This window comes from Paroedura picta, chromosome 11 (assembly GCF_049243985.1).
Source record: "Paroedura picta isolate Pp20150507F chromosome 11, Ppicta_v3.0, whole genome shotgun sequence".
Classification (NCBI taxonomy): Eukaryota; Metazoa; Chordata; class Lepidosauria; order Squamata; family Gekkonidae; genus Paroedura; species Paroedura picta.
Genome location: NC_135379.1, coordinates 14,677,619 through 14,699,006, shown reverse-complemented (window position 1 = coordinate 14,699,006; position 21,388 = coordinate 14,677,619). Strand labels below are relative to the sequence as shown.

Sequence of the window (21,388 nt, the reverse complement as noted above, 5' to 3'; positions counted from 1 at the left end):
GTAAGAATGGTCAAGTCACAGCTGATTATAGATATCCAGTTGGGTTTTCCAGGCAAGAGTTGTTTGGAGATGGTTTTCCATTGCCTGCCTCCATGTCACAAGCCTGGTATTTCCTGGAATTCTCCCATCCAAATACTAGCCAGAGCCAACCCTGCTTAGCTTCCACAATCAGATGAGACCAGGCTAGCCTGGGCTATCCAGGTCAGGGTATCTTCCCATATAGCTCTTCCCATTTTACTAGGACACACCTGACTCAGATAGTGACTCATCCAAGGACAGAACTGGAACCAAAGTGGAGCTTGGTGGAAAACCTTCTTAACACACACACATCTTCCCAAAACTGACCAGGAGGGCAAGCATGGAGAATAGGTAAAGAGTTCCACCATTACCCAGTCACCATTAATTTGCTTCATTTATATCCCACCTTTCTCCCTAGTGGGGAACCAAAGCGGTTTACATTGTTCTCCCTACATTCTTTTTATCCTGACAGGTAGGGTAGACTGGAGAACATGTCATTGGCCCAAGGACACCCAGGAAGCTTCCATGGAAGAGCAAGGATTCAAACCTGGGTCTCCCAGAGTCTAGTCCCAGATCGTCATGGCCACTTTTCCTTCCATTGTTTTAAGATTTAGTTCATCAGTATCTTCTGTCACTGAGACTACAGGGTCTAGATGAGAGAATGAGCCACTGATGCTACACTGATGGTACAATTTCCATACATACAGCTAGAAAAATAGTTCCCAATGCATTATTTGGGTGTGCGTATAGCACTAGCAGAAGGATCCACAAAACCTTTCCTATCTTCTTCGAAATCCAAATATTTATAAAGTTAAAAAAGAATCTATGGGCAAGATCACATCCTCTCTCCCACCCTCCCGTGTGCATTCATAACCTATTTTTCCTGCTACGTTTATTATTCGCTCTTCTCTGTATCCTATTATCCTGTGGACAATCACTGCAATTAAAGGGGGAGGCTGCAATCACATAATTGTCTGTGAAAGAAAGGAGACTTTTGCAAATAAAGGACTGGTGAATGCTGGCAGTGCAGATGGAGCCCGTTTGATGTTTGAGCTTAGCAAATAACACAACCCCTTTGTTGGTTCATGCCTTGTCTGTAAAGTACAACTGCTAAAATCAGCCAGAAGAAACCCACTTAGTCATACAGATTGTGGGTGGGAAATTCTACATTATATTCTATAAAGGGGTTGGCCCAAACTCCCCACACCCCTTGGCCAAAGGAAGCAGGAAGATAGTGTGTACCCTCCTTAAACTCACCCCCTCCCATGCTGCAGGAAAGATGGTACCCTCCTTAAACTCACCCCCACCCTCCCAGCACTGTGGCAACACAACACTCATTTTCCTTGCCCCATCCATAGGGACGAGGCATCAAGATGGCAAGGCCGTGTCCATCCTCCTCACTTCCCCTCCAAGCAAAGCATGGCAGGAATCTCTGTCCATGTTCCCTACCTGGCTAGAGGTGGCTACAGCCAGGCTGGCCCCACCCTCACAGCAGAGGAAGGACACAAGGGAAATACCAGGCTCCCTGACAGCTGCCTGCTCACCAGGCAAACCTCAACCCCACAAGAGCACACATGAAGCTTCCTTATCCTGATTTGGACAATCAGCCACCAAGGTCAGTATAGTCTACAGAGACCATTGATGCACTGGGATCACTGCCCCAGCGTTCGTGCAGGAGCACAAATCAGGGGCAGATGAGGCACACCGGAACAAATGCTCCCCCGTGTGGGTGCAGGAAGAGGTGGGGCAACCTGCCATGACTTAAACTCCAGCCCGCAGCCCAGAATGAAACCTCCAGTGCATAAACGGTCAGAGACTGACATTCGGTTGCAGGTAGAGGCTGTTCCGCCCTTCCACTTTAAAGCAACGTGAGCATTAACAGAACTGTGTATGAATGCTTTTCCATGGCCAAAGGCCAGAGAAATTGCTAACAGTAGCCTATTAGTAGCCCATTTCCCTTCACTAAAGCTTGCTGTCTCGCATCAGTGTGAAACACAGCCGGCTCTGCCATTCTATTAATTAGTAACGCGGTAGTTTTAAGAAACAGTTGGGTATTAATTTACTCTGAGTTTGCCAAGTTCTGTTATTTCATTCAAAGGGGACACCATTTAACTGAGCACTGCCTTAACACTGCTAAAGCACAGCACTGAACCATTCCTTGCCTCTGGAATGAAGATTGGTTTAAAATGCTAATTCTCCGTGATTGTTCATCTAGCTGAATTGTGCAGGGAAAGACTTTGTTTCCATGAGAGTTGTACAGAGTTGTGATTCACATTGGGGGTCATTCCGCACAACGGGCAATGATGCTAAATCTGAGCGCTATTGGAAAGCGCTGCAATCAAAAGCGGCAGGTCTCGGTAACGCAGTAACTCTATCGAAAAAAACGGCTCCCCCATCAGCGCTGTTCTCGTAATGCACAAGTTTCCGGTATCGCCGAAATCGCAACAAAGGAGGTGATATTTTTCCGCGCTTCCTCCTGCCCCTGGCCGTCAATCAAACAGAACAGCCAATTAACTGTTGTGTTCGTGCTTCCCTTTAAAAACTGTTTTTTAAAAACCCGAAAACACCAGTAGCAATGCACATTTGTTCATTCGATGTATCAAAAAGACTTTTTTTGCTGGTGTAGGAGCTGGTGCTTAATCGTTTACATGCTCTTAAAGTTAAAAAAAAATCCCCCCCCCTGGGTGCAATTTCTGGCTGAAATTACAGGCGGTGTTGAACGGGGGGCTGTACTGTGCTTGGGAACTTTACAGACAATTGCTTGTGGAGGGATTTCAGCCAAAGAAGCATCGCTTATTTGTTGCTTTTGCCGGTTTAAGGAGGAAAAAATGACGATCGCGATGCTGGAAGCTCGGGTGCAAGAGCTTAGGGAGGGACATGCTTGCTACCACTATATTGAGAACGCAAATGTCTTTTTCGGATGTGTTGCAGGTTGTTCTCAAGAGTCTAGCTTTTTTTTTTTTTAGGGGGAATCCACTTTTGTGGATTCCCCGAAAAGCGCTACAATGAAGCAATTTTTGCGGGAGTGTTGCAGGAGTGTTGCAGATTGTGTACGACGTCGTGAATAACAAAAAATAAATAGCGTTACATAATGGTAACACTTCAGCAACATTAATGCTGTACAGAATGGCCCTGGGTTTCCCCTCCACCCCATAAAAATGATCGCTAGGTGTTCTTATGCTTTATTATATTCACATTAACATGAATGATAAAGGTAAGGTTTCCAAGAGACAGTTTGGGTAATGAAACACCACAAGGACTAAACTGTTGATATATTAAACTATAGATACATTAAAACGTATACTGGAGTAATACAGATTAAAGTACATTAGTGGTAATTGGATTCTCCTATCTGTTTCCTGCCTTTACTTGCAGGCATTTGAACATCGGTGGTCAGCGAACAGTACTTGTAGATCTCGGTTCTTCTGCAAGGGGCTAGAGACCCCCTGGAATTATAACTGATCTTTGGACTACCAAGATCAATCAATCAATCAATCACTTCCTTGTGGAACTCCCCCGCTTAGCAAATGCCAACATTCCCAAATCCCCAGACACATCCCAAACTGGAATTGGGGACCCAAGTCTTAGGCCAGAATATGTCAGGACAGACTAAATCCAGACCTGGACCCTTGCAGGGGTAGTCAAACTGCGGCCCTCCAGATGTCCATAGACTAAAATTCCCATGCTGGCAGGGGCTCATGGGTATTGTAGTCCATGGACATCTGGAGGGCCACAGTTTGGGGTCTTGGGTGGGTGTGTCCATAGCTATGCTCCCCAAGCATTTTCTGCATGATCGCACCCCGTCTGTTGTTTCTCAAAGTCTGAAGACTTTGTCGAGAAAGGCTGCTCTAATCATTTCTTAAGGTTATATCTGATTCCTCTCAAGGTCTCGCCTAGTAGCTTTAAGGGAAGAGCATGAAGGGAATGGTTTGTAAAGAAGATGAGAACTGCTAAGAAGCCTTCTACTACATTGCTTAGTTTTGTGGTCCTCAGCCCTCCAGAAAACATAAAGTGGTTTATGCTGCTGTTTGCGACACTCCCTAATTGGATAGAAGCACCAACAGAAACCCAAAGGCAAATCCTCAGACAGCTATTTTTGGAATATCCCCTAGAGGTTCAAGTCAGTCAAGTTCATTTAATACAGCACTGTGGCCAGATACAACCGTTGGTAACAATCCCTGTGCAACAAAATTTGCATTTTCTAAGAACCGATGAGAAAGTTTAGAACAGTTAAAATTCTAGGGTTGCTGGATACATTTTAAAAATTGCATAGTAAAATTCCTCTAAAACACCATTAATGAAGCTTTAGTTGTCTTTCCCGTGTGCTATGCACGCGAGCCCAATATTCGGCAACCTGCATAAGAATATGGGCCTTTCTATTCCACAGGAGGAATCTAACTTTTCCTTTGTCTGAGCTGCTGGAAGAGATCCTTGAGTAATGGCAGGATCGACTGACTTGTTGCTGGGTTAAAAGTTGGGCACCTTAAGAGCACATGTGCAATCGACTCTAGCTCCCCAGAATTGCCTGGGCAGAGTCTTTTGGCTGATGGGGTTTTCTTAAAGCCCACCAGAATGGCAGAAGGGAATGCAGAGCATCTCGCTAGTGTGAATGCTCTCCTATGGTATTTTGTTTCCAAACAGGAAAGGTAGTCCGTGAGGGCTGGCATATATCTGGTACTCATTGGGGCGTCATACCTAGGGGAGCGAGAAAGATCATATTGGTGCTCCGAGTCCTCAATCCTTTGTTTCACTACAGTTTTTGCCTGATCGTATCCTGTTCCAAGTCGTGTTTGTGTGGAAAGACCTAATCTTATCATATCCTTCTCAGTGGCCAAAAGCCACTCAGATTTAAAATTGTGACATAGGATTGAGGGTAGTAAGCCATCTGAAACCCAGTGCGCCTTTAACCATAGAGAGATGGGGGGGGGGAACCATTTGGCTTTGCATTTTGGCAAACCTGTCTCCAATCGTATCCATGAATCGGAGGCACAGTGAAAGACTCAGGAACGTTTGTGGATGCAACAGTGGATCTGACAGCTAAAAACCTCCAAATTTGCAAACGGGATGGGGATCATGCAAACATATCCCACAATGCAGTTCAAATGGCCTGGAAATGACTGAACTGGTCAATTATTCAACATCTGTTATAACAACTACAAAATTGAACTCTTCCATGACAATAGCATGGCCACCTTTCCCCAAACCGGACGCATGTTCAGGCACCTGATGAACAGCAGGTAGAAACAGCAGGTAGAAACGATTTCATCAACCAGACTTCTCAAGCAGCTATTCAGGGCACAGGAGTATTTTTAGGACTGGCAACCTAAGAGTACTTAACCTCCAGGGAATGCCCAATAGCAGCACTGCACAGTTGGCACTAGGTCATTTCCACGAATAGTGGCTTGTAACCTATAACTATTTATTAAAGAAAATGTAAGCCGCCTCTCCAGAAAATGGCTAAATGTGGCTCACAAGTAAAACAGTACAATAAAATAATCAAACAACTACATTAAAACAAGCCTTTAAAATGACTGTAAGCTGCATAGAGCTGTCTACGGCATGGAGCCAAGTTTCCATAGAAACCGCCTTTGTCCGGTTAGTCTATTGTGGCAGCACAACCGATTTAGTGCTTGGGGCAGTCTATTGTGGTATTTCGGGGCATGTAAGAAGGTCAGTACCAGACAATAATAATCTTAAATCGCAGCTCACTTCCCCTCAGGTGACTGTCCCTCAGTTTGTGATGCTCCAAATAGGGCGCAACATTCATCACCGATACCAGAGTTTGATTTGAGGGGAGGCCATTTTGATTTTGTCTGATGCGGTTTGGGTCAACCCTACTGGTGATTGTTGCACTTATTTGATACTGTTCAGTTCAGAGGACCAGCAACAACAACAACAAATTTAGTTCCGGTCCTTCAGACCAAACTGAAGTTCAGGGGACCAAGATCAGCCTCATTCCGGTTGATGAACCAAGAATGGGGACATTTTGGAAGGGACTGAAGCTTCGCTCTAGACACAAAAGGTTGTGCATCCTATCAACAATTTGCTAAACCATCCAGTCTTTTAAATAGGGTGGTGGCATAGCCAGCATGTGAAGGCCAGAACAGGGAAAGATCTGTTTAGAGATGCTTTACAGAAAGAGAGATGATAGTGAACACCAGGGCCCTACCAGGGATTGTGTCTGGTGCTCCTGTGTCTATTTAGCCTAGGATGCCTTGTCCAGCCCTGCCTGCTAAAGGCCTTGCAACCACCAGTGTTTGGGCTACAGAAACTTCTACAGCTTATTAACCAGCAGGTCAATTATCAGTATTGCTAATAGATTCAGGTGGGCAGCTGTGTGGGTCTGAAGCAACAGGACAAAGGTGGGGGTTGAGTCGCAACTTTCAGACCAACCCAGTGTTATGCATTATTATTGAACAAAACTTGGTTGCCCGTAAAGGTGCCCCTGGGCTCAGAAATGTGAAGCTGCCCAATTGTAGTTACTCGGAAGGGTGTTCTTGCACATTTTGTTGACCTCTTATTAACTCGGACACCCTTTGGCTCTGGGGCTTAAAAAGGTTGCAGACCCCTCTGTTAAAGGATCTCAGGGGTTTGGGTCACATCCTGCCTTTCAGAACCGGCAATCCTGGGACAGTGTTGAATTCCACCACCATACTTGACTCCGGTTGGGTTTTTTTTTTTTTGGGGGGGGGGAATGAAGCAGTTGCTTAACATTGGTTCGAAGGGGTGGGCTAACGGGACGTGGGGGGGGCGCTTGGAAAGCGTGGCCTTCCCGGTCTCCCCCTGGCCTAGAGCATCCGCACGCCCCTCCAAGCGCCCGTCGCGGGAAAGGGCCCTGCGCGGGACAGCCCGGGATGCCGCGCAAAGTCCCGAGCAGGGCGGCGGGCGGCGGCCACGCGCCCAAGAGGCCGGCGGGGCGGGGCGGAGGAGCGGCGCGGCCGGGCTGCTTAAGGCCAAGCGGCTTGCGGGCGTCTCCTGCGCCAGGTGGCCGCTGCGGGGGAGGCGCGCCAGGCTTCCGAGGCGGCCAATCTGTTGCGCGCCTCGGGGGTGGGGCGGGAAAAGCGGTCTCGCTCCGGATCGCCGGGAAATCAGGGACCGGGGGCGTGGGAGGGGTCGCGATCCCCCATGGGGGGAGCCGCTGACTCCGGCGCCGCCTGATCCTGCGCCCGAGCCGCAGAGGGGAGCGCCAGCGCTTTCCCAGCTTGCCTCGAATGGGCCGAGAACCCGGCCGGGCCAGGAGGAGGGGGAGAGAGAGGGAGGGGCCCCTGGCAGCCCCCCGGCCGCGCCCGACCTGCTCCCGGCGAGGTGAGTGGGGATCGCCCCCGGGCACAGGGGAGGCTGCGGGGCCCGGGCGAGCTGCGCGGAGCGAGGGGCCCGGGAGTGCTTCGGGGGGAAAGGCGCGCAAAAGCGGCGGGCCCCCCTGCGCGTCTCCCAGCCCGCAGGAGTGCGTCTTTGGAGTGAGCCGCGCCGCCTTCAGTGGGGCTACGGGGCCCTGCCGTGGGTCCCATGGGATGCAACTCCGGGTCTGCCCGGTGGGCGTGCTCCCTCGGGTCGCTCTCGCCGTTGAAAACACGCCTGCGTGTGAACGCGAGCTGATCCGGACTGGAGCGCTCGCTGCCATTTCTGCCACGGTCCAGGCAATCATAAGGAAGCGCGGCAGAAGTTTTCAACGGGAGTCTTGCGCCACCTTTGCAGGGCCCGGAGACGCCTGGTTCTTTCCCCCGCCCCAGAGGAGTTGAGGGTTAATTAGATCAATAATTGACATCGGTTCTCTCCAAAGATCGGAATGGGCGCAGGGTTTGAAAGCTGAAACCCAGGAACGGCTGTAGGGCTCCGATGAAGAACCGAAACGTCTGCGGCCCTCCAGATGTCCATGGACTACAATCCCCATGAGCCCCAGCCAGCGAATGATGGCAGGGGCTCATGGGAATTGTAGTCCATGGACATCTGGAGGGCCGCAGTTTGACTACCCCTGACCCCACCGTTGTTCAGCGCAAAGGACTAAAAGGGAAGCTAGTTAGGAAGAGTTCTTCTTTCTATAGAGAGGAATTGGATGAGGCTCTTTGGGGATGGGGAGGAGTAACTTTAAGAGAGAGCTGCTCTTTCAGTGATAAAAGGGGAAACAAGGTAATCCGAGGGTTATCGGCTGGTTTCTTCATACAGTGGGAAATAGCGGTTGTTTCTTTGGAACCTGCCCTGAAATTAGCAGTCTAGCTTCCCCCTGTGCTCTTAGCTACCCAGTTATCAACCAGATGGGATAGTTTGCATTTGGAACCTCTGGTGGGGTTGCAAATTGCAATTCCCATGAGATAATTTCCAGATGGTTAGATTTAAGAGAAAGAGGAACTTCAAACCATCTGATGATTTTATTGTGCAAAACTATGCTACCAATAACATGGGTATGTTTACCTAATTGTGGGGGTGGGGGAGTCTCTGCTTCTGCCTAGATTGCCATAGAGAAGTCCTGGTCAGTTTTCCTGGCGTAGTAATAATGTACTTTTTAAAGGAGTGCTCCAAAAACGGCATTAAGACACGTATTATTCTCAGTTAGATAGAACTGTCCCTCAATAAAATGCTGAATACGTTGCACACAATAATTTCCTATGAAGGTATGGCTTCCAAGGTATTGCATAGGTGTTTGCTACCAAATTAGTTAAGCTATGTCTGTTCTATCGTAGGTCTATGTAACAGCCACTTCCTAATGGAAGGAATTGCTCATAAAACCAAATACACAAAGGCGCATGGGTAACATGTAATGGACAAAGACCACTTGCAGCCAATGTGGTCACAAATGTTGGCCTAATGACAGGCCACGCAAAACTTGTTGGGAAAGGAGAAATGTGCTTTTTAGAGTACCCTTGGCTTGTCTCTTGGGAATAAGGAAATTAGATTCCTCAGCTACATTCCAGGAAGAGAGAAAGAGCCATGGTTGAGGGGCAGAACATCTGCTTGGCGTGCAGAAGGTTCCAGATTTCAGTCCCCAGCTAAAAGGATCATGTGGGAGGTGAAGTGAAGGACCTTAGTCTCTAGAGAGCAGCTGCTGGCGTGAGTAGACAACATTGTCCCTTGATGGACTGGTAGTCCAATTAGATACAAGTCAGGTGTGTGTGTTCATGAGCTCTTTCATGGATCTGATAGCCATCTAGGAAATAGTTGCAATGAAACCTGCTTTCAAGGAAGACTGTTGATGTTTAGATAGTCTTTCAGCCTTTTCTGCCCAGATGTGTTAGGTCTTCTACTGGCTATATGGCCCCAGCCTTCACATGGCCTTCATAATTCATGTTTTGACATCATACGAATGCTGGAGAACCCTTTGTCCAAACGTGAGCCCAACTTTGTTGCTTACTAAAATAATTTAATAGATCTGTATCGGTGGAATCACAGAGTTGTTGTTGACTGCATCACACTTGAGATGTCTTCTAGGTAGATGTGCTGTCACTTGAGTCACTTCTCTGGGGCCAGCCATTGGAAAGGATCCAACTTTCCTCCAATTTAAGAAAAGCTGGTTTCTCATATCCCGCTTTTCACTCCCTGAAGGAGTCCCAAAGCAGCCTACAAACACTTTCCCCTTCTTTGCCCCACAACAAACACCCTGTGAAGTAGGTGGGTTGAAAGAGCTCTAAGAGAACTGCTCTGCATGAAAAGCTCTCAGAGAACTGTGAGTAGGCCAAGGTCAGTTGGCTGCATCTGGAGGAGTGGGGAATCAAACCCAGTCCTCCACATTAGATTCTACCACTCTTTAGCCACTACACCAGGGATAGTCAAACTGCGGCCCTCCAGATGTCCATGGACTACAATTCCCAGGAGCCCCCTGCCAGCGTTCGCTCCTGGGAATTGTAGTCCATGGACATCTGGAGGGCTGCAGTTTGACTACCCCTGCACTACACCATGTGGCTCGCAGGTGGCTGTTCAGTTAGAGACAGGCTTCTCAAAGTGGAGGAAAGCATCAAACTTTCTTCCATGGCATGGTTGGCTCAGGGTAGAATCCACCCCATTTTATACATCTCCAGTTATTTAGTTTAGGGGCCTTTCCTTCCTTGCAGTATGTTACCTAATACTCTGCCGTAATTTCTGACTTGGGTATCAGTTGCGGGTAAAGAAAGTCATTCTTGAGTTACTGGTGACCCAGTTCTTGGTTGTCATCAATTCTGAGAAATAAAGTTAGAGAGTTTACTACTGAATTGATTTTTCTGCCATTGTGAATTTTCATTGGGTTGTAATAAGAAAATTAAAAGGTCCTTAAACTTCGGGATCTAGCTTGCTGGTCATAAATATTGATTAAGTATCCACTGGCTGAAAAATTACCTTTGTTTTGTTCTGTGCTTTTTTTCCCATAATGGAGTGGAAGGAAAAGAACTGAATTTTGTCCAGCAGTTGCTAATGTTTATGCAAGGTCTAGATGTACTGCAAGACAGAAGCTCTATTGGGCTAGTTTGTTGTGGTGGTTAAAAGTGGCATCTTCTAATCCAGGGGTAGTCAAACTGCGGCCCTCTAGATGTCCATGGACTACAATTCCCAGGAGCCCCTGCCAGCGAATGCAGTTTGTCAGGTCGTCGGCCAAGGAGCAACTGCGAGCCGCGCTGCGGGCGGGGAATCGGAGGGACCAATCGGCAGGCGCTTTGCGCCTGCCAATTGGTCCCTCCGATAGTCTGTCCGGAGGAAGGGGCCAATCGGCACCCTTCCTCATCCTGGACACATCCCGCCTTCCGAGGGCTTACTGTTTTATTTAGTCCGCGGCGCCGCGGGCTTGTGTTAAGATGAAGTCCCTCTTCATGCTTTACCCCCAAATCTCCTGGAATTTCCTAACTCTGTTGGTAATACTAGGATGGCGTGAGCAAATAACTCGGCTGTAGTGGCCCATCTTCTATCCTTGGCATTGTGTGTGTGTGTTTCGGAAAATGAATATACATACACTGTGTGTGTGTGTGTGTGTACTTGCCTGCTGAGTTTCCACATTTAATAACGGTAGATTCAATGCATACATTTTGGTTTTGTTTCTAGGGATTAATATTTGAGATGATGCCCTTAACGGGCAAAACAATGTCATTTGATAGCTTTCCCGATCCTTCGGATACCTGGGAAATAACCGAGACAATCGGCAAAGGAACGTATGGCAAAGTTTTTAAGGTATTCAACAAGAAAAATGGGAGCAAAGCAGCGGTCAAAATCTTGGATCCAGTTCATGTAAGCAACTTTTCCTTAATAGCCATGGCTGTTGAGACGTTTTCTTGCACTTGTGTTATCAAAATAGGCACCCCAAAACCAAATGGGCAATATATAAATTATCTTGTACTAAATCTCCTGGTGTGTAGTTTGGTTTCTGAAGGGACCACGAGTGTTGTTGTTATTTTAAAGTAAAGGTGAATTGATATTTTCATATGCTGACATCTATAAAGCTAACTACCATAAGCACTAACTTTGGCTAACATAAACACTCACTTTGACTATGTGGACATTCTAATTGTCCCAGTGTGTCAAAGATGACATGGAATCCGTAATCTTCATGTGAAGTATCAGGAAAGGGGGGATTGGATTCCCCCAAATTAATGTGAAATTGCAACAGATTGGTTAATCATAAACACTCATGCAGTTTATAGACATAGATATAAACTGCATGAATGTTTATATACGCACACACATGGATTTTCACCATAATGCATTTTATTCATAATTGAATGTGATAGCTGAGATGCTTACACTGCAGTGTAAGCAGAGGATTGCCTTCTGAACTCCTTGTCTTCAGCTGATTTAGGATGGTATAGCTCTGTTTAGGCTCTCAAAGAAAGAAAACTTTTTGGAGACTTGTTTCTGACCACTGTGGGGTTTTGTTCTCATGTTTGTAGCTGTACAATATAAAATACAGGTCTGAGTGGCATGGTTCCTAAGACACTCCCTCTTCCCTTGTCTTATTGTATTCTCAGACCAAGAGTGCCTTCTTGGATTCCCATTGATTCCCTGGTGTCAAGTACATGTGAGAATGATTTCTTGTTGGCTGTCCCACAACAATGGGGCTTTCCTCTCCCCTGGAATATGTGAAACAAACAAAAAAATCACAAGACTTTTAAAATTGGGGTTGGCTTCTTGTGGCTTATTAAAAATGACTGTCTCGTGCATTGTTGCTTGATGTACTATTATCTGGCCTCTGAATCTGTGGAGTTTATTGCCTACTCCTGTCAGTTTACTTCTCTTTATCTGGTTACACCCCCTTGTTGCTTACAAGATCTTTGAGGTGGTATACCAATGTGGGTGCTAACTTGGCTTGCTTAATTGGAAACATGCAGCCATCTCAAATACTATCAGACTATTATTATTATTATTATTATTATTATTATTATTATTATTATTATTATTATTATATTTATATCCCGCCACTCCCTTGCGGCTCGTTGGGCTGGTACCAAAAGTGCAAAAAGCTGATTCAGTATCTGATTTGAATGTCTTAATTTATGTTCATACATACTAATGGCATATTTTTGTTATTTAAGAGTCTATTCCATGCCTGCTAGTCCCCCTGTGCATTCTGTTTATCTTTGCCAAGCTGCTTGAAGATTGCTGTACTCTATATCATGGGGAAATGGGGTTTTATGTAGACAAAGCTTGCCCTGTTTGCAGGGTTATATCACACGTGCTTTAGGTGTGTTCTTTCTCTGCTTCTCTGTGGTCTGTTGGCTTTGTATCTCTTGAGGAAAGGTCAACCATTGACAAAATGTGGCATGACAGAGTCCTTGCTTCATATTTGCAGCATATGAAAGTTCAAAACATTGTCTATGGAACATTGAGTTTCCCCCAATTCCTTCATCCCCTCCCAGTCATTCCTAGGTTTGTAGGACCTGCACAGAGGAAAATGTACAAGGTTTGGTGGTCTGGAGTGAGAAAGGAGCAGGTGCAGGTCCACTGAGGAAAGGAGTCAAATTTATCCCTATCCCCTTGCTCACTGACCCACCCTTGGCTCCAGAAATGAGCTGCCTGGAAGTCCGAGAGGGCTGCGGGAATGGAGAAGAACACAGGCGAACCCTCCCGTATGGGCATTATTCAGCAACCCACCAACGAAGGGCTCCTTCTGGACAGATGATTTATCTTGCAAATTGCCAGCGCTCTGCAATATTGCAGTGTCGATCTGCTTCCGACGCATTCGTCTCATTCCTCCCCATCCGTTAATGGATTTTCTTGAATGTGTTGGTGATTCATAACTGTGAGATTATCATCTTCATAACATTAATTTAAATGCATCGAAACACCGTGTGGAGCTCCTCTGCCCAGAGAGAGCGTTCTGTTTTCTGTCTTGATGCTCCCCATTCAGCTAAATGACTTAATTATTTTCAGCGATCTTATCAATGGGAAAACGTCCGGAAAGATTCTTCTTGGAAACCGAGGAGGGCAAAGGTTCTGAACCAGCAGCCCAAACGGGAATAACGGAGTGCTGTTTCTCAAGGGGCTTCCTGTTCTTTTCTAGAAGAGTGAGGAATGGTTTGCATTTCATAATTTTGTGTGCACCGTTGCACATTAAATATTCCTTTCTGATGGAACAGCAAAACCCGTAGCCTCGGGACCATGGCTGAAGGGAACTGGTAGAAAGCAGAGGACTATCAAGGAGACATTCAGCAGCACCAAGGGCAGGCTAGAAAGTAGCCATGGACTAAACGTCAGATTGTGAAGCAGCGGTTTGGCTAGTTTTGCTCCTGCTTCTCTCAGATAACCTGCACAGGATCACCTGAAAGCTGACCTGGGCAGACTGTTCATACTGTCCCATAATTTCCTTTCTCAGCCCCACATGGATGGGCGGGGGACCAACCTGAGCCGAAACATGCTGGTGGCAAGAGTCAAGAGAAGCAGAAGAGTGGGTTTTTAAGCCCCCACTTTTCTCTACCAGAAGGGCTTACAATCCCTTCCTTTCCCCGCAACAGATACCCTGTGGAGTAGGTGGGCTGAGGGGGACTCTGACAGAACTGCTCTGTGAGAGTAGCTCTAACAGGACTATGAAGAGCCCAAGGTCATCCAGCTGGCTGCTTGTGGAGGAATGAGGAAACCCGGCTCGCCAGATTAGAAGCTGCCACTCTTAACTACTACGCCACCCTCTCTGAGTCTGTGTGAACACTGCTTTAATGCCTTGATATTCGTATTTTGTTACGTTCCTATTCAGATGTGTTTGTATTTGTGGGACGGTCGTACAAGCGTGCAAGCTCATATTTAGCACAGAATAGGGCATCATAAAACCTTGTGTATTTCTGTTCATTGTCCTATATTCTTACTGCTGCCCGAAAGCTGTTTCCCCCAGCCTCTGGACTCAGTTCTTTTCCCTCCTCTCTGGTGTTACTGTAAAATCTCTACCTTTTCAAAACAAAACCTGGTGTGGCCACTTGAGAAGGGTGATGTCAGATGCCACCTGAGCAATAGTTCATGCTTCAGTGACACTGCACGCGAGGCCCCCGCTCGCTCCGTGGAAGCTGGTTTGGCTGAATAAATGAGCCTCAAAGCTTCCTTCTACTGAAATGGAAGGAATTGTTAAGGGCTGCAGAGGGAGCCATTGCGATAAACAACAAAAGCAATTCTTCTGAATCTCCATTTTACTTCAGGAATGCTAGGCTGGTGGCAGGCTGAAAAACAAAGGCTTGGTTGCATGATTTCTGTGTGTTTGCGTGTGCGCGCATGCGTATGTTTCCAGATAATTACCATCCGTTTATGTTGCCATTAATAAAGCAGCGAAAGTACCGTGTGCAGTTCTGGAGGCCTCACTTCAAGAAGGACGTAGATAAAACTGAAAGGGTACAGAGGATGATCTGGGGCCAAGGGACCAAGCCCTATGAAGATAGGTTGAGGGACTTGGGAATGTTCAGCCTGCAGAAAAGGAGGTTGAGAGGGGACATGATAGCCCTCTTTAAGTATTTGAAAGGTTGTCACTTGGAGGAGGGCAGGATGCTGTTCCCATTGGCTGCAAAGGAGAGGACATGTAGTAATGGGTTTAAACTACAAGTACAAAGATATAGGTTAGGTATCAGGAAAAAAATGTTCAAGGTCAGAGTAGTTCAGCAGTGGAGTAGGCTGCCTAAGGAGGTGGTGAGCTCCCCCTCACTGGCAGTCTTCAAGCAAAGGTTGGATACACACTTTTCTTGGATGCTTTAGGATACTTTGGGCTGATCCTGCGTTGAGCAGGGGGTTGGACTAGATGGCCTGTATGGCCCCTTCCAACTCTATGATTCTATGAAATATCCATTGCTGGGCTTTTGAGGAGATTTTGTTGACGCCTTGTGAATTTTGCATCTGAATGCCATTGAAGGATATAGACATGACCCTAGGAGACATTTCTGACTGGAATAACTGGCAGTGCAGTGTAAGAGTCCCAAGACAAGAGTCTGGCTTTAGATTATTCTTTTTTTTTAAATTGTTTCAGTTCTGTTAATGGCAGGCACTGTAGAGACCCACATGAAAGAAATCCACTGGCTTTTTGTGGTGATGTTTTAACACATGCACTTGGCATCAACTTGACTAAACTGGGTTTTCTTTTAATGATATCTTCATTGCAAGTACAAATCCTTTCTTCAGCATCCCTTTTCCAAGTATCTTTGCCCCTACCCTATTGCTTTCCATTTGTAAGGAGACTATAAATACCAGCTCTGAGCATCTTTTCCCGGACATTTTAGCTGTACAGTCCAAAAAATTGTGACTGATAATAACTGAATACAGGTTTTCCAGAGCTGTAATGTTCCTCACCCCCCTTCCCTCATAATCTTTAGATTTTATACTAAATAACCTTCAGAGGGTTAGTGGGGATCATTTTCACATATGCTATTTTTAACTTCCTGTTTGCCTGCTTTTGTTCTGTGACCCTAGGACATCGACGAAGAGATTGAGGCTGAATACAACATCTTGAAAGCACTCTCTGACCATCCAAATGTAGTGAAGTTTTATGGGCTTTATTACAAGAAAGATCCGAAGGATGGGGATCAGCTCTGGCTGGTGCTAGAGGTAGGTGACTTTTTGCATAAGTTGGGTTCCCCTCTCTTCGGTTTGTAGGACTGCTGGACTGTAGGACTGTTTCTAATCCCTAGAAACAAAACCAAAATGACTGCTGGCTCTTCATAACCCAAAATTATCTTTACGGTTAGCCAAGACAAAACTTTTGAGCAGTGGCGCAAGCACACAGAAAGGTCTTTCTGGGTTTGGGCTTCCCATCTGTGAGATGTGCTATTGCTTGAATCTATGATGATTTTCTAGAAGCCATGCTTAGGCAAACATTCATACCCATCAGTCTATGTATGCTGAAGTGATTTAGGTTGCTTTTAAAGTAGTCACCATTTCAGTTCATCTAAGGCTATCTTACCTCGGAACAAGGCAATGCTCTGAATAACTTCCACCAGCGATTGTACATACATTGTACAAGCATATATGAAATGTCTCTTAAATGGACACCTGCCTAAGAGCAGAAACCTCAAAAGAATGGTGCAAAGATTGGGGTCTTGATGACTTTGAATCAGAAGGCTTGTTCTTGTGGACTGCTGAAACTGTGTCTAGGAAGAATTCGTTGAGATAATTCAATTCAAAGTGCTTTGGCCCCAAACAAACTGTATTCCATCTTACTGTTCAAGTACATAGTTAAAATTTCAAAATTTTGGTTTGGTCATATATAATGGAACTTGGTTAATTACCAGCACACCAGGCAAAGAGAGAGTAGTCCCAGCAAATCTACTCAGAATCTTGCTCAAGGCTATTCAGTGATGCTTACTCCCAGAAAGTGTGTTTAGGATTGCATAGACAGATTCTGAGATGCAACAAGTTTAATATCCCCAACACTATTGTCCTCTGTTACAGTGGGAGATCCATCTGACTCTAGCCTTCCTTTGTAGCCTCTACGTTCCAGCCATTCTAGCAGACAAATATTAAGCTGCTGTGGGCATCTTCTTTATCTTTTACCCAACCTAAACTGTGCTTCTTGATCTGCTGCCTCTTATCCTGAAGCAGCCTCACTTTCTTGTTCTTTAGGCCACCTAGTTCAGATCTGTCCAAGGCTGTGGTATAGCTTCTGCCTCTTCCCTGTTCCTTATCTACTATTATTTGCATGGAAATGCATTATTACGGATTGGGCCCCCTTACTGTGTGCCCAAGTCCTCCAGATGATTCTTTCCCTTCAAGCACCAATTGTGGGTCCCCCCCCCCTATTTTCCTCATTGGTCAGGCAGAATGCTAGGTTAGAGCAGTGGTTCTCAACCAGGGGTTCGGGACCGCTTTGGGGGTCAAATGACCCGTTCACAGGGGTTGCGGCAGGGCGAGCAGTTTGGCCGTGGGGATGCCATCCACACAACAGCCTTGCGGGGTAGAGCGTTCATCTGTCTGGAGCAGTGGCAAAGAGCAAGATCGGTATGGTGGGATAAGAAAACCAATTTATATTCAATCTTGAACAATGGATCTTCAGCCATTGGTCAGTTTTGGTTTAATTTCTGTGAAAGAACACTTGCATCATTTTATGGCTGGGGGGCACCACAACATGAGGAACTGTATTAAAGGGTCGCGGCATTAGGAAGGTTGAGAACCACTGGGTTAGAGAGACCACTAGCCTGATCTAGCAGGATCTCCTTATGTTCCTAAAATAACCCTTTATCTGGGGCACAGTCAGCAGACATTCTCTCAGGCAAGCCTGGGTTATAGGAATGGACGCTCTGACAGGAACTGGGTTGTGCACCTACTTCTGGCAAAGACTCTTAAATCTGTATTCGAGTCCGATAAACCAGGAAGGGCTGGCTTCCATTGTTTCCTTATTACAATAAAATTGGGGAATATATGATGACTCATCTTTGTGGTTTGGACTATGCTGCCCTGAAAGTGTCGCGCTTTGAGTTCTTCCTTGAAGCTCCCCTTGAAGTTAATTAAAAATGCTAATTGTAAACGGCTAATCCCAGAGCTTAATTATCATGGAGGATTATTGTGATCTTGTCGGCAGCAGTGTTTGCTAATTTAAAGCCCGCCTGAAGTGATACTAAATTATATTACTTGGCAATGATCTTTTAAAAGTTAATATCAAACGCTGGCATTTCATTTGTGTGAATTCTGCAGGAAAGATGTATAAATATTAAATGAACTGTAAATGTCCTCAGTAGGTTTGTCTTTATCGCCTTGTGAGCTTTTCTGGGTGAAAAGAAACGAACTGAATGTTTGGGAAGGAATTAACAATAGGTTATGATACTGTTTGGTATGCGGGACCTCGAAGAAGAATCTGTTGAGAGGGCGAACTTGAAATTTTGCAAGCCAGTAATGAAACTTGCAAGTCTGTCATTATTGTGCAGCTTTCTAGACCTCATGGTTGAAAAGAGCGGGTGGGGGGCATTCAAATCAACTGAAGTGCTGTCCTAAGTAGAGTTATGGCCTCTTAAGTTCATTTACTTTGGTAGACGTAGAAGGGTGGAACTCTACTTAAGATTAGCAAAGCAGGACACTTAGAAATGCATCATGTTATACCTTGGGAGCTTCTTTGACTGCAATCCTAAACATACTTACTAGGGAGTAAGTCCCAGTCAACTTGGTGGGGTTTAATTCAGGATGCACCGTTTTGAATAGAAAAGCAGAAGGGTTTTGCCTTTCTGCTCTGTCCTGTGACTCTTGTCCAACAACTCATAGAAACCTGGAGCTGAAAGAGACCTCCAGGGTCATTTAGTTCAACCCCCTGCAGAATGCAGGAAACTCACAACTACCTGCTTACCCACAGTGACCTCAATTCCATGCCCAGATGAATCCCTCCCCCCAACCAGAATCCCTGGCTAGTCTGGCCTTCCAACAACCAAGTGGTGATTGGCATCTCCCTGGGCATGCAAGGAAGGGCCACAAAGCCAAGCACTGACACAACCCTTCTGTCCACCCACTCACAATCTGCCTAAATTCATAGAATCAGCATTTCTGTCAGATGACTATCTAGCTCTACTTAGAAACTTCCAAAGAAGCAGAACCCACCACCTTCTGAGGAAGCTTGCTCCACTGAGGAGCTGCTCTAACTGTAAGGAACTTCTTCCAGATGTTTAACCAAAAATTCTTTTGAATTAATTTCAATCCATTGGTTCTGGTCTGACTCTCTGGGGCAACAGAAAACAACTGGGGTCCATCCTCTGTATGGCAGCCTTCCAAGTACTTGAAGATGGTTATGTCATGTCTTAGTCATCTTCTCTCCAGGCTAAACAGACCCAGCTCCCTCAACCTTTCCACTTATGACTTGGTCTCCAAACCCCTCACCATGTTTGTTGCCTTCCTCTAGATGCACTCCAGTTTGTCTACATCAGGCTTTCTCAACCAGGGTTTCATGAAACCTGGGGGTTTCTTGATGGCCCTGGAAGGGTTTCTTGAATGGGTCGAGTTAATTAATTTTTAAGAAATGTTTAACAAAATTTTAAAAATATATCTGGTGATGTCACCATATACAGTCATGTGGTACAGATGAATGTGGCTTGCTTTGTAATGCTCTTCAGGTGCTGTTGCACCATCCTTAGTTACAGACTTCCTCTGTTGCTATAGAGTTAAGGCATCGGCTCTACCTACCATTCCACCTGCACTGCTAAAGTCCCTGTTTCCAGGTTGGTTGTGTATGGGGAGCATTTTCTGTTTTAAACAGTACCCTCTGTGTATGTGCATGTATACCTACTCGGAGCCTCTTGTGGCGCAGAGTGATAAGGCAGCCGTCTGAAAGCTTTGCCCATGAGGTTGGGAGTTCAATCCCAGCAGCCGGCTCAAGGTTGACTCAGCCTTCCATCCTTCCGAGGTCGGTAAAATGAGTACCCAGCTTGCTGGGGGGTAAACGGTGATGACTGGGGAAGGCACTGGCAAACCACCCCGTATTGAGTCTGCCATGAAAACGCTGGAGGGCGTCACCCCAAGGGTCAGACATGACTCGGTGCTTGCACAGGGGATACCTTTACCTTTACCTTTACCTTACCTACTCGGAAAAATCTTGAAAGATACTTATCCTAGATGCTTTAGGCTGATCCTGCATTGAGCGGGAGGTTGGGCTAGATGGCCTATATGGTCCCATCCAACTCTAGGATTCTATCAGGACTATCTCTCTCCTTCAAACTCACTCCTTTACAACATTGTTTCTCTTCTCAATAAAACAAAGCTGCGGGTGCTTTACCCCTTTGCATATTTAAACTCTGTTGAAACTTCAGTGGGCTATTATGAGTGTAAGATGGGGAGAGGAGATGTTTGCCACTTTGTGTCCTAAGTGGGATGTGAATGAAAGAAATTAGTAAATAAGAACATAGCTGTAGAAAGTGCTCTTCTTTATTTTCTTTAAATCTTGCGGGTTGCCAATTCCCCCCTCCCACCCCCAGTCTTCTAAAAAATCTTGATAACGGCCTCATTACTTTGTCCATCTATTTATGGATTTCCTTCCTTGCACTAGTTTGCTAGGCTACCCGTCCGTGTGGAAACGGTGAAAATACAATGTAGACAAAAGGAGTTCTTAGTTGAAAATCACTTTGTGATTGATGACCAAATAGCGCACAATTATTCCTGAAAACATCAGTGGTGCTGAAAATAGAGCAGCTCCAAGCAGCTCTTTTACTAGGCTGTGTGCTCTCTTAATGCAGTATAATGCGTTGCCTTTCAAAAGAAGCCAAGCCCTGGATGGAAATGGGCCTGATAATTGTCCTCCCCTCTTTAGACCAGGTTCTCTCTTTTGCCATGCTCTCCTTTTCTAATTGCCCCTTTCAGTCCAGCCCTGCCTTCTGTGATCTATTATAGTTCTAAACTAATCTTGATTTTGCCATTTCTGATCCTCTCCCTCTGCAGGGCCTCTTTTTTGCTTCACAATTACAGTCATTTTGCTCTTTTAAATTATCCCCCTTTCTCTCTCTCTCTCGGATCAAAGATTTGTGACTACAAGTGGGTTTTTAGCCCACTGAGGTCTGGTAAATACACAGGTTTTTTTGGAGAGGGGGGAATTACATATTACTGCTTCCTTGGGTGGTATAAATTATTGTCCACGCCATTACAGAGAGCAAAAAATCTCTGAACGAGTTGCTTTTTCATCAACTGGTTGAAAAGCAGGAGCCCAATGAAAGTTCCAGGAGTGCTTCATAAAGTACAGCTTGTGAGGGCAGCTGCTGAGTTGTTCTCGCTCAGGGCAAAGTTCGGAAATGTTGTGTATGTGAGCAGCACACCCCAATACTACACTGAGGACTCAGCAAAGCAACTCCCCCCCCCCCACCCCCAACTCCTCTCTGCAGTAAGTTTTTTAAAAGGAAGGAGTGTTACTTCTGTGTATATTTCCCACAAGCAGGTTTCAGAGCTCTAAGGCGGAAATGAAGATTGAATCAAGCAATAATCCTGCCAGAAAGAAAGGAATTGCACTCCGTTTCTGTCGCCCTGCAACTGTCAGCCCAAGACAAGCAAAGTG

At 45.9% G+C, this 21,388-nt stretch overlaps 1 protein-coding gene across 5 annotated transcripts in view; it reads left to right on the top strand.

Annotated features, from left to right (window-relative positions):
* The window catches only part of MYO3A (myosin IIIA), a 134,717-nt gene that overhangs the window by 26,392 nt on the left and 86,937 nt on the right, over positions 1-21,388 (top strand). For 2 of the 5 annotated variants that reach the window (XM_077303416.1, XM_077303420.1), the window contains exons 1-3: positions 7,087-7,323; positions 11,020-11,202; positions 15,847-15,981. In XM_077303416.1, coding sequence (XP_077159531.1) covers positions 11,035-11,202; positions 15,847-15,981 — 303 coding nt within the window. In that variant the 5' untranslated portion in view covers positions 7,087-7,323; positions 11,020-11,034. Of the gene's footprint in view, positions 1-6,659; positions 6,683-7,086; positions 7,324-11,019; positions 11,203-15,846; positions 15,982-21,388 lie in introns of those variants that run through there. The other 3 variants (XM_077303417.1, XM_077303421.1, XM_077303418.1) reach the window with 3 other exon arrangements.